Source organism: Hydra viridissima, unplaced genomic scaffold (genome assembly GCF_058129835.1).
Source record: "Hydra viridissima isolate aposymbiotic clone 2 unplaced genomic scaffold, HvirCarnegie_v1 scaffold_9, whole genome shotgun sequence".
Taxonomy (NCBI): domain Eukaryota; kingdom Metazoa; phylum Cnidaria; class Hydrozoa; order Anthoathecata; family Hydridae; genus Hydra; species Hydra viridissima.
Genome location: NW_028324308.1, coordinates 4,687,488 through 4,701,949, shown reverse-complemented (window position 1 = coordinate 4,701,949; position 14,462 = coordinate 4,687,488). Strand labels below are relative to the sequence as shown.

At 28.5% G+C, this 14,462-nt stretch overlaps 2 protein-coding genes across 6 annotated transcripts; both read left to right on the top strand.

Annotated features, from left to right (window-relative positions):
• The first annotated feature begins 537 nt into the window (after positions 1 to 537).
• On the top strand, positions 538 to 7,650 carry LOC149883667 (uncharacterized). 4 transcript variants are annotated; one of them, XM_090098811.1, is made up of 5 exons: positions 612 to 812; positions 2,006 to 2,124; positions 2,679 to 2,868; positions 4,593 to 4,664; positions 7,300 to 7,650. In XM_090098811.1, exons 1-4 carry the CDS (start codon positions 632 to 634, stop codon positions 4,640 to 4,642), a joined length of 540 nt encoding a protein of 179 aa, XP_089954937.1. In that variant the 5' UTR covers positions 612 to 631; the 3' UTR covers positions 4,643 to 4,664; positions 7,300 to 7,650. The 4 variants fall into 4 exon arrangements, with proteins under 4 accessions (XP_089954938.1, XP_089954937.1, XP_089954936.1 ...); XM_090098810.1 differs by lacking the exon at positions 7,300 to 7,650 and adding an exon at positions 5,364 to 5,559; XM_090098812.1 differs by lacking the exon at positions 7,300 to 7,650 and having other exon boundaries at positions 538 to 812; positions 2,009 to 2,124; positions 4,593 to 4,887.
• Positions 7,651 to 7,970: 320 nt separating this feature from the next.
• LOC145185321 (cyclin-dependent kinase 9-like) lies at positions 7,971 to 12,672 on the top strand. Of its 2 annotated transcripts, XM_090098794.1 has the most exons (3): positions 7,971 to 8,136; positions 10,296 to 10,847; positions 11,543 to 12,672. In XM_090098794.1, the coding sequence occupies exons 1-3, from the start codon at positions 8,114 to 8,116 to the stop codon at positions 12,120 to 12,122; spliced, it is 1,155 nt and encodes a 384-aa protein (XP_089954920.1). In that variant the 5' UTR covers positions 7,971 to 8,113; the 3' UTR covers positions 12,123 to 12,672. The 2 variants fall into 2 exon arrangements, with proteins under 2 accessions (XP_089954920.1, XP_089954921.1); XM_090098795.1 differs by lacking the exon at positions 7,971 to 8,136 and having other exon boundaries at positions 10,296 to 10,906.
• The last annotated feature ends 1,790 nt before the right edge of the window (positions 12,673 to 14,462 follow it).

Here is a 14,462-nt window from a genome sequence, read left to right as displayed (position 1 = left end):
TATTAAATTATTATTGTTGTATAGTGTTTGAACTTGGTGCAAAACTTAAAAGACGATTAGGTTGATCCATTTTAACTTAAATTTTTTTGTATTTCATTTGTTTAGTTTGGTCGTTGAAGTTTTTATTTGCATAGTTTTTTTTTTTTTTTTTTTTTTTTTTGCTATAAATCTATTATAAATACATCTTTCATATTAATAGTGATGAATTTTTCTCAGTATTTTTGAAGTTTGTTTTAAAGATGGTTGTGTGTAAAATAATATTCGACATTTTTTTTTTTTTGTAGAGAAAAAAGCTATTTTGTAGAAAAACAAGTTCATTTACTGGTTTTTTTTTATGTGGGAATAATTCAGTCCTTGTAGTTGTTTGTAATTATTACTTATAATTACTTGACTTCTTTTTTTAAAAAATTCCTTCTTTTTTTTTTTTTTTTTTTTCTTTTTTTTTTCAATGAATTCTTGTGGTTTAATTGCAAAATGTAATTAATTTATATTTTTAAATGATGCAGGAATATACTGGTCATTGTTTTATATAATAATGATGATTGTATGATTTTAGATGCTTTGTTATAGTATCTCTTATTTTTGATTAACATGTAATTAAAATGGTATGTAAAACTACAATAAATAGAAAATGTTGACATTTTATTACTTAAAGAACTTTTCATTTTTAAAGATGTGTTTGATGACTTTCTCATGCAGATGCAATTTTGTAATGGCTTCTTATATTATATTGTCTTTATCAATTTTGTTTATGGGAATTAACTCAGCTTTACATGGCAAGGAACAAGCAGGTGGTGATACTTTAACAGAAAGTAAGTAATTTTTTAAATATTTATGCAGTTATTATAAACATATAAAACCATATATATATATTATATATATATATATATATATATATATATATATATATATATATATATATATATATATATATATGCATGTATGTATATATATGTATATTTAAGTAGCCACATAGCTAAAAACTAAAACATCCCTAAACTTCGATATTCCCTCTGCCATGTTTAACAGTTGGTAACTCATATTTAGAATTAAGTCTCTCCTACTGGATGTCTGATAAGTCACTACTGAATAGCATTAAATTTGAATCATCAGAGAAAAGGACTTTGGACCTGTTATTAACTCTCTAATTAACATGATCTATTTCAAATTTTATTTTGGCTTTCAAATTTTTTGCAAATATTAACATTTTCTTAACTGAATGATGGCCATACAGATTATTTTAACATAATCAACATTTAGTTGTATTCAAGGCTACAGTTTGCATCATGAAATTGACACTCAATTATATTAAGTTTTGCAGCAGCCTTGTGAGGATCATTTTTGGAATACCTTACCAACAATCTATAGACCTTTTCAGTTGTAACTTTAGGTCTTCCAGTGCGGGGCTTGTTTTCAATAGTTTTGTGCTAACAAAATCTCTTGGTGTGTGACTTATTCCTGATTTTAAAACATTGTAAAGCTCAGAAATCTTTCTGTAAGATATTTAGCTTTAGCAAATAAAATCTTTATTTCATTTGAAATTTCCTTAGCTTTTTCCATGCTTTTGAAATAACACAAAGTAGTTGAATTACTAAATTTGACAAATGTTTTGACCTTTAACCATGCTTTTGAGGTAAGCTACTGTTTCTAAACTTTTGCACAGATCCCTTTTAAAAAAAATTAAATTTTAATTAACCGTTATCCTTTATAAATTTTGTGATTTGTATTATGAATTGAATTAATTTAAAGAACATTTGGTAAAAATTTCAGCTGATTTGAGCAAGTTTGTAAAAAGTTATGCTTTAAAAACTGAGATAAAGTTGGTGTTTCTAAACTTTCAGTATATATATATGTACACACACACACACACACACACACACACACACACACACACACACACACACACACACACACACACACACACACACACACACACACACACACACACACATGCTCGCTCACATAGAAGAGATCCATCTATATATAGCTAATATACATATTTTAGCAGTATCAAAGGAAGAATTTAATGTTTATGAAAATGAAAGCCCATATCCTCCCCATGAACCCCAATATCAACCAAGTGATCAAGGTGGAGATGTGGAAAGAATAGGTGAAACTTTGGAAGTAAAGACTTTTTTAAGATTAACTTTATAGTTATTATAATTTACTATAATTTATTAAATGATTTAAATGTTATTCTTGTTGCCTTAGTTTCAAATCACAAAGCAAATTTATCATTTTAGTCACAACTAAATTTTATAGTTTTGCTCTGTATGTCCTTATTAGAATATCTATTTTTAAATACACTGTTTTACTCTTTACTAAATCTTTTAGTCTCTGGGGATTATTAGTTTTGGTAATATTTGGTAATTAAACAATCAAAGTCAATTAACAAAAAAGAAATATTATCTATGAAATCAGTAATAATCTGAGTAAACTTTTCTAGGATAATTGGTTTCTTCATTCACAGTAAAAGTTAAAAGATAAATCTAAAAAGTTAAACAAAGAGCAATTCGAACTCTAACTTCTGATTCTAATTCTGTTTTTTTTTTTTAAACTAATGTCTTCGAAAACCAATTTAGATTTTAAAAACTTCCTTCTGCTGGTGCAGCAAATATTTGTGATTGTTTGCTTGTTTCTGATGCAGCGAATATTTGTGATTGTTTGCTTGTTTGTAGACAAATAGTGATAATGATGTGAAAGTAGAATCACAAGAAGAAGCTTCACAAGAAGATATAAAGGAAAAGTCAATGCCAAGTTTAGAAGAAATATATGCAGAAATGGATAACCATGAACCTATTTACCAACCTTTTGACAGCATACATTATTCAGTTGAGAGTTTTCAATCAAATATGGTTGAAGAGCATGGTAAGTTGTTTGGTACATTCAGTTCACCTAAAGAACTTACAATACTCATATAATCCCATAATTTACATAATTAATAACTGTTCAGTAAGGAAAAAAATCTCTGTTATATTAGATCAAAGTTATTCACATTTGGCAGTTTTTTCTATAATATGAACTTTTTGTCTTGAGAAAAACCATCCAGGATATACTAATATTAGGTTACAAAAATATAAGTCCTAAATTTAAACTGTTTTCTTTGTGGGAAAAAAAACATTGATTTAAATTAAGGTTTTTTGTTCTAACAGTTGTAAAATTCAACACAATTACAAGTTTTGGATCAAAAATGGCTAAAATACCATGTGTCACAAAATCTTAAATGTTATTAAAATGAAAATAAATGGTTGCAACACTTTTTTTTAAACCTGATGTTACAAAATGTTAATTAATCTTGACTCAAAGTTGAGATAATAAAGATGATTACTTATGCTCAATAAATTCTTAACAAAAAATTATGAATATATATATATATATTCTAAAGAAAAATTAATTATTTCCAGAATTATTTCCAGTGTGTTCACTGCTGTAGTCTATCAAGCAGTTCAGCAATTTCTTAGGAGTTCTTATCAAGCAGTTCAGCAATTTCTTAGGATAGCCAAGAAGGCTACTTGAACTCTTGAAACAATGCCAATGAGAGCTGATATTGTGATGCATTGATTCAGTTGCTAGTTTCAAATGAAATCCAAGTGAAACAACAGTTTGTGATGGATAATTGGAATTGTACAGCATAAAACAGACAGCCTTTTCATTTTAGTTATGCTGAAGAGCATTTTCAAAGCAGGCTTTGGAAAACTTAAGTCAAGCACTAAAAAGCTTAAGTAAAACACTAAACTAAGTGCTTCATCTATGTTTTGTTTTTGAACTTTTTTTGGTTTTTCAATTTTTGTCATACTCAATAGCCAGCTTTCCTGGAAATATCTAATATTTAGTGAAAGTCAAACTGTTAGATATTTCAAAGAAAAATCTGCAAATTAGATTTATTAATACATTACAAAAATATTACAAAATGCTCTTTGTTTTCTTAAGATTTCTTAAATCTTAAATTTTTTTGTTAGTTAAATAAAAGTATTATTTAAATTTAATAGTCAGTATTTAGAAAAATTAAGAATCAGAGTTAAAAATGCAGCATATTTCGTTGATGACTGCTGGTCAGATGATTCAAAAGTTAGTCATTATGCAGAAAAAATATTTAAGCTGGGAGTAAATCTTCAAGCTACACAAAAATTGTGTGTTTTTAAAGGTAGTTACCAATGAAGACTCTTACAACTTACTCCAAAGTTGGTTTAACAGACTTTTTTAATGTAAAGTTTTGGTAACCTTAATCTATAATGGATATCAGAATTTTTATTTGGGTAGATTTTACAAAATTTTGGTTAAATAAAATTAAATTCAGTTTTTTTATGACAAGATTTATTAAGGACATTGTGTTAGGACAATGATGAAATATTAAAATGTGGAATTTTTTTTTTTTTTTTTAAGATCCTAGCAAAGTTTCTATATCAAACTTCTTAAAAGTATTTAATCTTGTTATTTATTGCTTTGTATTTTTAATTCAGTTTTGATTTCTCCAATCTTATATTTATATATTTGTTAATCGTTTTAAGAGTTAGCTGGATATAATAGGAAAACAAATGGAATTTTATTTCCTAATCGGCCACCCTGTGCTATAAAATAGAAAATTTTTTTAGATGACAACAGAATAAATGATAAAGTCACCAACAAGAAAGATGAGTTGTAACTTGTTTTACGATTTATGATAGGTGATTATAATTTGTTTTTTTTTTTACATAAGTAGTTTTGGTTTGCATAATTTATGATTTATGACGTTTTTGATCTATGCAAGATTTTTTTTTTTTTTTGACTTTTGATTGGTCTTTTTACTTCAAAAGAGTTGCCTATCGCACTTTTATGTATCTTAGTTTTTTCTTTTGTAAGTCCTTTTATTATTCTTCAAAGCTTCTATATTAGTGTGTTTTCAAAATTTCATATATTTATAAAAAATTTTGTAAACATTTTTTATATTTATCAATATTTATAACTATTTCAATTATTAGTTTCTATTGAGCTGTAAATTAAAAAACTGCTTGTGCATCTTTGCGGGGTATCTATACATTATGGTCATTTATAAGAGCAACTTCTGAACTATTTATTCTACATGTGATAAATCTCTGGTGGCTAAGAGCTCAAACGATCGGAATTGAAAATAAAAACAAAATACAACCAGAAACACAAAAATTTCAATTCATTTTTAAAAGAGCATCTTGGTACCGTCGTAGCGTCCGTAATTTATAAGTACGCCCAAAAGCAAGTTTTTTAAATACTTATGTAACTAAACATTTTTTATCCGTTAACTAAAATTCAGTGTTCATAATTTAGATATACTTATAATATTAATTTTAATATGTTGATGAGCATGACGACTCGCATCACATCTAAGTTGATTATCTTAACTTTTGTAGATATGTTGTGAAGAAGCATAAAACATTTTTGATATCAGTTATGTATGAACAAAACCGGAAATGTACTTTCAGGTGATGAGATTTTCTCGGAGCAACGTCTAAATATTTCGGCATTCGAGTGAATATGTATCAATTAAAGATGGCTAAATTGTTTTCTCTAAAAAATTATTTGTTCAGAAGCAACGAGCCATACATTTAAACATTTTACCCTAGTTATCTAATCACTCCATCTAAGCAAAATATCTACTTGTGTGTAAATTTTAAATTGGTCTTGTAGAATCAATTGCTTTTGTTAGATTCTCTAAACAATGACTTTTTTTGCATTCATAATTTTTAATGAAAAATCAGTTGATGGGCCAATTTTGAACATTTTGCGTCTTCGAAAGTTTTTCAGAAATGTCGCATTTATATCAAATAATTCAACAACGTCTGGTACAATAATTTTAAAATGTTTCATCTTCAGAAAAAACGACATAAAAGAGATAATAAACTCGCTTTCTCGGTATTGTTTAAAAACAATTTGTAGAATGAGAAATCAATAAAATCAAACCAAACCAGAAAAAATCAAACTTAAAATTAAATAAAATAAAAAACTATTCTTAAACGGTTTCAAGTACTTTTTTGAAAGTATTGCCAGATAACTACACACAAAAAAGTTGTTTTTTTTTTGTGTTGCTTAATATAACATAATTCAAAAAAAAAAAAAAAATTTTTTTTTTGATTTTTAATGGGGGTGAGCCACCTTAATGATGAGTAGTCAGAGCTATGATATTTCCAAAAACAACAGGAAAAAGCGGTCATAATTTTGTTGAAAATTATGAGCATTTTAAAACATTTGGGAGGAGAAAATACAGTTAATCAGAAATAAGTCTGTTTGCGCAAGTAAGTAACATAACATAATGATCTTAGTAGCATTGACAAATAATAAACTACATTTGGTTAGATGAAGCAATAGATGATGAAGCAATAGATGATGTTTTCGGACCTTTAACTAAAAAATGTTAGAATACAAAGTGTTAGTGCTCGACATGCTGATGATTATTTAAAATCGAAACCAAAATCTTTCTGAAGTAAATTTTCCATTGTACCAATAATTGATCCAATCAATAATCAGGATCAATGATCAGGATTGGGATTATTGATCAGGATCATCTTTAGTATATTTTGTGGAACAGAATTTTATCTAGTTATTTCATCTTTTTTTTTTTCTTTTTTTTTCTATTTTTAAACTAATTCCAATCATCATAGATCTCCAAGCAATAGAAAAATTGGGCTCAGAAGAAATATGTGTAAAGTGTAAATGAGGGTAATTACCACCATGGACTTTAAACTTCATTTCAGCAGAGCACTAAGCACTAAGTTGCTTAATGCTATTGTATAAAGAGAAAAAAAAACTATAAGATCAAAATAATAGATGTTTACTTGTCACAAAAGTGATTGGGTTTATTAACCAATTTTTAACCATTGTTAATGACTGACTTAATGACCACTGACTTTAACTTTAAAGTTGAGTGCTTTTCACGCCATTTTCCGGTTTCTTTTAAACTTGTTGAAAAACCTTGCCAAAGCCGCGGTTTGTTTGTTTTGATTGATCGAAATAGCCTTTTTTAAACCTTCACGTGACAAATTTAGTAAGTCCTTTTTTTCATTTTTAATTATGTAATATATAAAGTAAGACTTTTGCAAGAAATTTACGGCCCCCAGTTGCTTATTAATTTGTTTAATTAAGATGAAAAAAATATATTTGAAAGAAACTGGTGCTTAATGTCTCTAAACTTAAAGAAGATTTTTATAACCTCCTAATATGTATTAATCATGTGTAAATTCTATGTGACAAAGTTACATAGATATGACTAAAATTGCAAACAATTATCATTTTTTATGGAGATATTTAATGTATTTTTACAATGGAGTCTGTTATCCATTTATTTTGCAGAATGTTTTGGACGGCCTTAGTGGATTGTTGACCTAGTAGTGACTGGTTTTATGGCTTTCCGCGGCGTCATCCAGCAGTAGCCTCAAGAAACGGAATGCCATAGAAATTCAAGAGAAAAGCTGAAAAATTCAGTCAAAAAACGGTTTGATTTACTTAAGAAGGCATTAAAAAATTGCAGGAGTTAGTGGCCTCCCCAGTCAGACACTCAACTGCAATCAATTAGGCTTTATCACTGACCCAAAAACACAGTTTGTGTCAGCAAAAAAAAGTGCTACTACAGTGCCCCTGAGAATTGTTGGTTCGGGCCGTCAGCAAGTTACTGTAAATTATGCATAATCAGTTAGCGGACAGGTACTGCCGCCATATATAATATTTTGTTATAATTTTTTTTTGACATTTTGTTATAATTTTTTTCCCTTGATGTTTTTTTATAATTTTTTAGCATTAATGTAACTATCACGTTTCATATTTTTAAGAATAAAGATTTTCCCCTATAAAAAAAGAGTTATCTATTATTTATCAAAAGTTACACTTTAAATTTTGTATTAGTTATCAAGTTCTAAGCAAAGAATTTAAAGTGTATGAAAAAATAGGGCTAATCGCCCCGCTTTATCCTACTTAATAAAAAAGAAAAATTTTTTTTTTTACTTTTGAATTGAAGTGATCATTTCAATTTAAAAATAGTTTTGGTTTCGCAGCCGGCATTTTTGTAATGGTAAAACATAAGCGCTGACTACTCTTAGAAAGTTTTGTTTCGAATCATGCAGTTCACACTTTACTAAAAGCTTATGATTAAATACTTAAAAATTTAACAATGGAAGGAGAGCAAACTTCTCTGTAAGTTCCATTTAAATTGATTTTTAAAAATTTTAGCAGTATTTTTCATCTAAGTGATTACGGTCAACTTTGAAGTGAAACTAGTTGCAAAATAACTCTATTTAAAAGTGAAGTTTTAAAATTACTTTGTTCCTTAAAAATGTGCAAACTCTTATCATATTAGTATGAAATATACTTTTTATATAATTAGGTATTAAATGTAAAGTTTTGAGTTCAAAATATTCTTGTTTTTATTCATCTAACAAAAGCTGTAATCACTATTAATTGTGATTTCAAACCACTTAAAGTTCTTTCTTTCTTTTCTATTTGCTTTTAAAGCACATTATTATTTTTTTTAATTTAGAGTGACACAACATATTTAAAGTGCCTAATATATTTAAAGTAGTAATCTAAAAGTCAAAAAAAAAGTTTGGTAATTTTTTTTTTTTAATGCAAAAAAATAAACTTTAGTTGCCTTATATATTTAACCTCCTAATTATTTGAGAAAAAGATTTTAGAATACTTTATGTGTTAAAAACTAGAACTTAATACTTTGATATTTAACAATTTCATATTTGCATTAAGTGAACAAACAGTTGTGTACTGTCAAAGGGGGTTACTTTGTCCAAAAAACTTGCACCTTAACATTTTAGTAATGTTATATTTAATATAAATTGTAGTAAGTTAGTAAAAACATTTTTAAACTATTAAATAAAAGATTCCCTATCCATCCATACCACTTTTTTAAATATTTAAAAATAATATATTTATTTTTGGTTATTTTAAGAATTTGGCCAAAGTTACCCAGGGGTTGGGGTTACTTTGACCACTTGTTGTTTTCTCATATAAAATGCATTGTAAAAATATTCTAGTACAAAGATACCCCACCCATTGAGTAACTATGGCCAAAGGAAAGTAATAGACAAATTTAAAAATTCAAAATCTTATTTATTTATAAAACATTAGAAGCAAAACACAACATTGAACTTAATTGAAAAAATTGGTTATACATGTAAAACTGAAACCTGTCAAGTAATTTCTAAACTAAAAGATTTTAGTTGCAAACTAAAACACTTAAAAAGGAAAAAAAACATCCAGTTCAGGAACTTTAAAATGTCCTCTTTTGTTCAATAGTTTCGGAGGCTCAATTTTTGCTTTTTATTAAAAATGTTCATTAACTTGTTTTTTATTGTACTTCTTGGGATTTTGTACAGTTTAGAGGCACTAGTTTGAGCACACCTTCCTGATCAAATGTCATCAAGACATTTTTGTAGAGTTTCATTTGAATAGTCAGCATACTTACGACTACCAACTTTCCGCACATAGTTTCTAGGCATGCTGATTTCACTACCCTTGAATCTCACCTGGAAACAACAAAATGGTATCAGGAAACAGTACCAAAAGATTATTAATGTATATAAAATAATAGGTAACATAATAAACATTTATAAAATAAAATTATAAATTGTGGGGTAACTTTGGTCAATAATAGGCTTGGCCAAAGTTACCCCACTTAGGCTGGAATAGGTTATGCCATAACATTCTTAGCAATAAACAAAAAAAATTGATTACATATTATTGTAATAATTTAGATAATGTCTAACAACTATATATATAAGTAATTAGAGTACTTACTTGCTTTATAAATTCGTATTTAGTTAGGTGTACATGGAAAAGTTTGGAAGGTAAATATTGATGTAACCATAACAACAAAACTTTTACTGCCAGTAGTGCCAACCTAAAAAAAGCTGAAAAATTAAATACCCACATAATAATTAAAGTTAAAGTGTAATCTATGATTTGCATGTATGAAAGTGGGAAAAAATATATATTTAATGGAGTTATAAGCTAAATAAACTTTTTGCCGAAGTGTGGCCAAAGTTACCCACGCTGGCCAAAGTAACCCCCTTTGACAGTATAGTAATATTTTTACCTTGTAAAACAAAAAATGCAATATAGAAATTTTGTTACAAATATATGAAGCAGACTATTGTCTGCTTTATATATTTTTCTTTACAAAATTCTTTCTGAAAATTTTGTAAATGTTTTTCTTTTAAGTTGCCAATACACAAATTTATACTCCTACTGTTTCTTTAAGCTATCATTAAAATGGCAGTTTTATTGAGTTACTATATGTAGGTGTAAAAGTTTAAATTTTGATAGTTTTTAATTCATTTTAGCTCTACAAGTATGGTAGCTGATATGGAGTTTCCATTTTGTGATGAAGTAGGTAAGTATGAAAAGCTGACAAAGGTTGGTCAAGGTACTTTCGGTGAGGTTTTCAAAGCTAGACACCGTAAAACAAGAGAGATTGTTGCTTTGAAAAAGATATTAATGGAGAATGAAAAAGAAGGGTTTCCAATTACTGCTTTAAGAGAAATCAAAATATTAAAACTTTTGCAACATGAAAATATTGTCAACCTCATTGAGGTTTGTCGTACAAAGGCAACAGGTTTTAACAGGCAGCGTCCAAGTATTTACCTTGTTTTTGAATTTTGTGAGCATGATTTAGCAGGTTTACTTTGTAACCAATCTGTTCGCTTTTCACTTCAAGAAATCAAAAAAGTAATGCAAATGTTGTGTAATGCATTATATTTCATTCATTTTAACAAAATTTTGCATCGAGATATGAAAGCAGCCAATGTCCTTATCACAAAGCACGGTGTGCTGAAACTTGCTGATTTTGGATTGGCCAGAGGCATATACTTAACAAGAGACCCTCAGAAATACAGGTAAAGCACTGTAAATCATTCTTTATCAAGAGTTGGATTTCCCTGATGTTTTTACGCAAGTAAGTAGTTTTGTAGATTGTATCTAGTTTTGACTGGAAAGGCCAACTTTAATGAATCAGCTACTTGTAATAAAAATTTTTTGTTGGAAATAGTTTTTAGGTTTAAAAACACCAAATCAAAAGAGAATTTTTTTGTGATTCTTTTGCAATTAGGTTGTTTCAAATCAAGGCTTGAAATCATAAATTATTGGGTGCCACTTCTTTATTAGAGCTTAATAAATTATTAACCCTAAGTTAAGATATTATGGATAAAAATGGTCCCTAAGTATGGTTGTTTCTTGTTTGCCATAGTTTAACAATGTTGTTTGTAAACTTAACCTATTATGTACTAACTTACTATATTAATTATGCTTTAAATAGAAAATTATTTAAAAATAGCCAGGTATTGTTAATTGAACTAATGGTACCTGGCTATGAGTACAAATTGAGTATAAGGAAGCTAAAAATAATTACTAGTCTTTCCATCTGATGAAAATAAATCAAAAATTTAAAAAACTATTTTTCTTCCTTGTGATGTAGTTCACATGCAGTAACCTGATTTTAAAACCAATGACATAAAGCAAAATGATATTGAGATTTAAAGTGTAACACATCATATACAAAGTGTAAATCATTAAAAAAATTTTTTTTTTTTAGGTATACAAATCGAGTGGTTACACTATGGTACAGGCCTCCTGAACTTCTTTTAGGTGAAAGAAATTATGGTCCTCCAATTGATATGTGGGGCGCAGGTTGCATAATGGCTGAAATGTGGACTCGGAGCTCCATTATGCAAGGAAACACTGAACAACATCAATTGACTTTAATCTCTAGTTTGTGTGGGGCCATCAACCCAGAGACGTGGCCTGGTGTAGAAAATTTAGAACTTTATTCTAAAATGGAATTACCACAACAATCTAAACGAAAAGTTAAAGAGCGTTTGAAGGTTTATGTTAAAGATCCACAAGCATTAGATTTAATTGACAAACTTCTTTGGTTAGATCCTTCAAAACGTTGTGATGCTGACTCTGCTCTTAATCATGACTTTTTTTGGAGTGATCCAATGCCATGTGAGTTAACAGGAACTCTTTCCAAGCTTAGTACATCAATGTTTGAACTTCTTACCACATCTAGACGAGGAGCTGGTGGCCCTCGAATGCCACCTCCTAGTCAATCAAAACAACCACAGACATCCTCACAAAATATGGGAGGGGTAATTTATGACAGAGTTTTTTAAAATTTTAAATGCGTTTTGTAAAACCAAACAATTAGTCTTTGGGTCTCGGTTTAACAAGATAAATCTCAATACTAATTCCAGTCTTAGCAATTACTTGTCTTTTGCTTGGAAGACTGCAGCTTTCCGAGTAATAAAGTGTTATAGGTTACGCTTCAAATGTTTAACACAGAATGAAATGGTTGATGCTGTGTGAAATGCTCTAGTTTTAAAGAACCATAAAAGGAAGTTTTTGATTTTATGGAATTCTATTGCTATAAGTATTGAGAATTTGAAAATACTTTTTATTTTTAAATGATTTCGAACGAAAAGACTTATTTCTAAGGGTGTACTGTTCTAAAATGGAATAATTTTATCAATTTAAAATTTTTTCGTTTTAATGATCTCTACATGTTTATATGAATGATACTTTGAAATTATAGTATTTTGTACAGAAGTTGTTCTGTTGATTTTTTACAGAATAGTGTTTGACAATGAAGCATATTTGGATGAATTCTTCCAATAACTATATGCACGCGCACAAAAGCTGAAAAATATTAGTTTTGTCAAGAAAGTTGTTATAAGTGTCTTCTCTTGCTTAGTTCTTTTCGAACAGGTGTAGAATTGAACGATTCAAAATTCGCATAAATTCACAAGATCCAATTTTATTCCTATCATATACAGTGGTGGTCAGGGAATTAGCACATATGAAAATGTGATTTTACAATCTGATAGTTTTCTTGAAGTTTTAATTAAAACGTCATTTCTATTGCAAATTTGTCTGGGCACGTAAACATCACAGTGTGTAAATGTCATCTATCAGAAAAAATTTCGTAGAGCGATGTGTCAAAATCTAATAGATTTGGCTCGGTTGGCAAAGTTCACGTGTGGCGTCCACGGAAGTAACAGTTGAATTCCGAATACATTACCAAATTACTAAATTGAGTTAGCTTCTCTATAAAGATTTTTTAGAACATCACATGGAACTATTTGCTGACGAAAGCATGCCGTTGAAATGGACATTTATGGACGACGATCCTAAACACACTTCACGATTACAAAAAAAAGTAGCTTGATCGTTCTATCGAGGTTTTGAAGTCACCTTACATCATTATCTTAAATCTATTGAGAACATTCGAGATGACATTAAAAAGAATGTAAATATGAGAATAAATTATGGGAAACAGTAAAGGAAGGGTAGTATTTTTACATCTCGGTCCCGAGTGTTAGTTTGGAAGCGGTTGTAAAACAGAAAAGTTATCCAACCTTATATTGTAATAAATAAATAAAAAAACTTAAAAAGGAAAATCAAAAAGAAAATTTGTAATTTTTTTTTTTACTGATTTCTGCTAATGAAGTCGCCAAGGAAAAATTTGAATTCAATTAAATACAAGTTTTTAACTTTTTTTTTTTTCCCGGCGAAAATTTAAACGTTACTTAAATTTATAACGGAGCACTGACACGGAAAACTTAAAAAAAAATTCAAAAACTTTATTTGGAGATCTTGTTAAATTGATTGACTTGTGTGGCAATTCCCTGACCTTCACTACAAGGACATACATACATACATACATACATACATACATACATACATACATACATACATACATACATACATACATACATACATACATACATACATACATACATACATACAAGAATACGTACTAAGTTCGATGTTGTTGAAAGTAAAACAAAAGGCAAGAAACTGAAAGAAAAAAAACTAATGAATATTGATGAGTTGGGTTTATTTATATGTTTAGATCTTTTGTGCCCTGAGTTAATTTTCTTTCAAGATCTTGTATTTCTAATAAAGGGGAGGGGTTAAAGGCCATATGAGTGAAGGTTGATAAACAGTCTGACCTATTGACATTTTCTTTACTTTTTCTTTTGGTTAAAAAGGTGGCTTGCAATTTTTTTTTATCGCACTTACTGTTTAACAATTGTGATTTTGATGTGAAAATTGTTGATGTTGCTTCTGTTGTTATTAGAGCTGCTATACAAACTACGGGTATATAATTTTGGCTAACAAAAGATAATTTGTGGTGGGGGTTTGTTTAAATCTCAAGAAAAGAGCACTTTAAAAAAGAATGAAACGGCGAATTTTCCCCGCACTCTTTTCCGAAAATTTACTTTCAGTAATAAAGGGTTTAATTAAATCACGGAAATGATCTATATTTTGTCTCGCGCGGTTTAATTTTGTATCTATTTCAGGTCAAAAGACGTCGTACTGCTTGCTTCATTATTAGTTGGCTATGATTATTTGGTCGCAATTGAGAATTAATTATAGTGTAGTTTTGTTAATAACTAACTTATTTGATTATTGTCGTTTCTTATAATTACTCGCTATTTGAAAACTAAAAC

Coding starts and splice junctions, on each gene's coding strand:
- LOC145185321 (XM_090098794.1), top strand. CDS start 8,114: ATGGAAGGAGAGCAAACTTCTCT. Junction 8,137..10,295: donor GAAGGAGAGCAAACTTCTCT/GTAAGTTCCATT, acceptor AATTCATTTTAG/CTCTACAAGTATGGTAGCTG. Junction 10,848..11,542: donor AGAGACCCTCAGAAATACAG/GTAAAGCACTGT, acceptor TTTTTTTTTTAG/GTATACAAATCGAGTGGTTA.
- LOC149883667 (XM_090098811.1), top strand. CDS start 632: ATGTTGACATTTTATTACTTAAAGAACTTTTCATTTTTAAAGATGTGT. Junction 813..2,005: donor TGGTGATACTTTAACAGAAA/GTAAGTAATTTT, acceptor TACATATTTTAG/CAGTATCAAAGGAAGAATTT. Junction 2,869..4,592: donor AAATATGGTTGAAGAGCATG/GTAAGTTGTTTG, acceptor AAATTTTTTTAG/ATGACAACAGAATAAATGAT.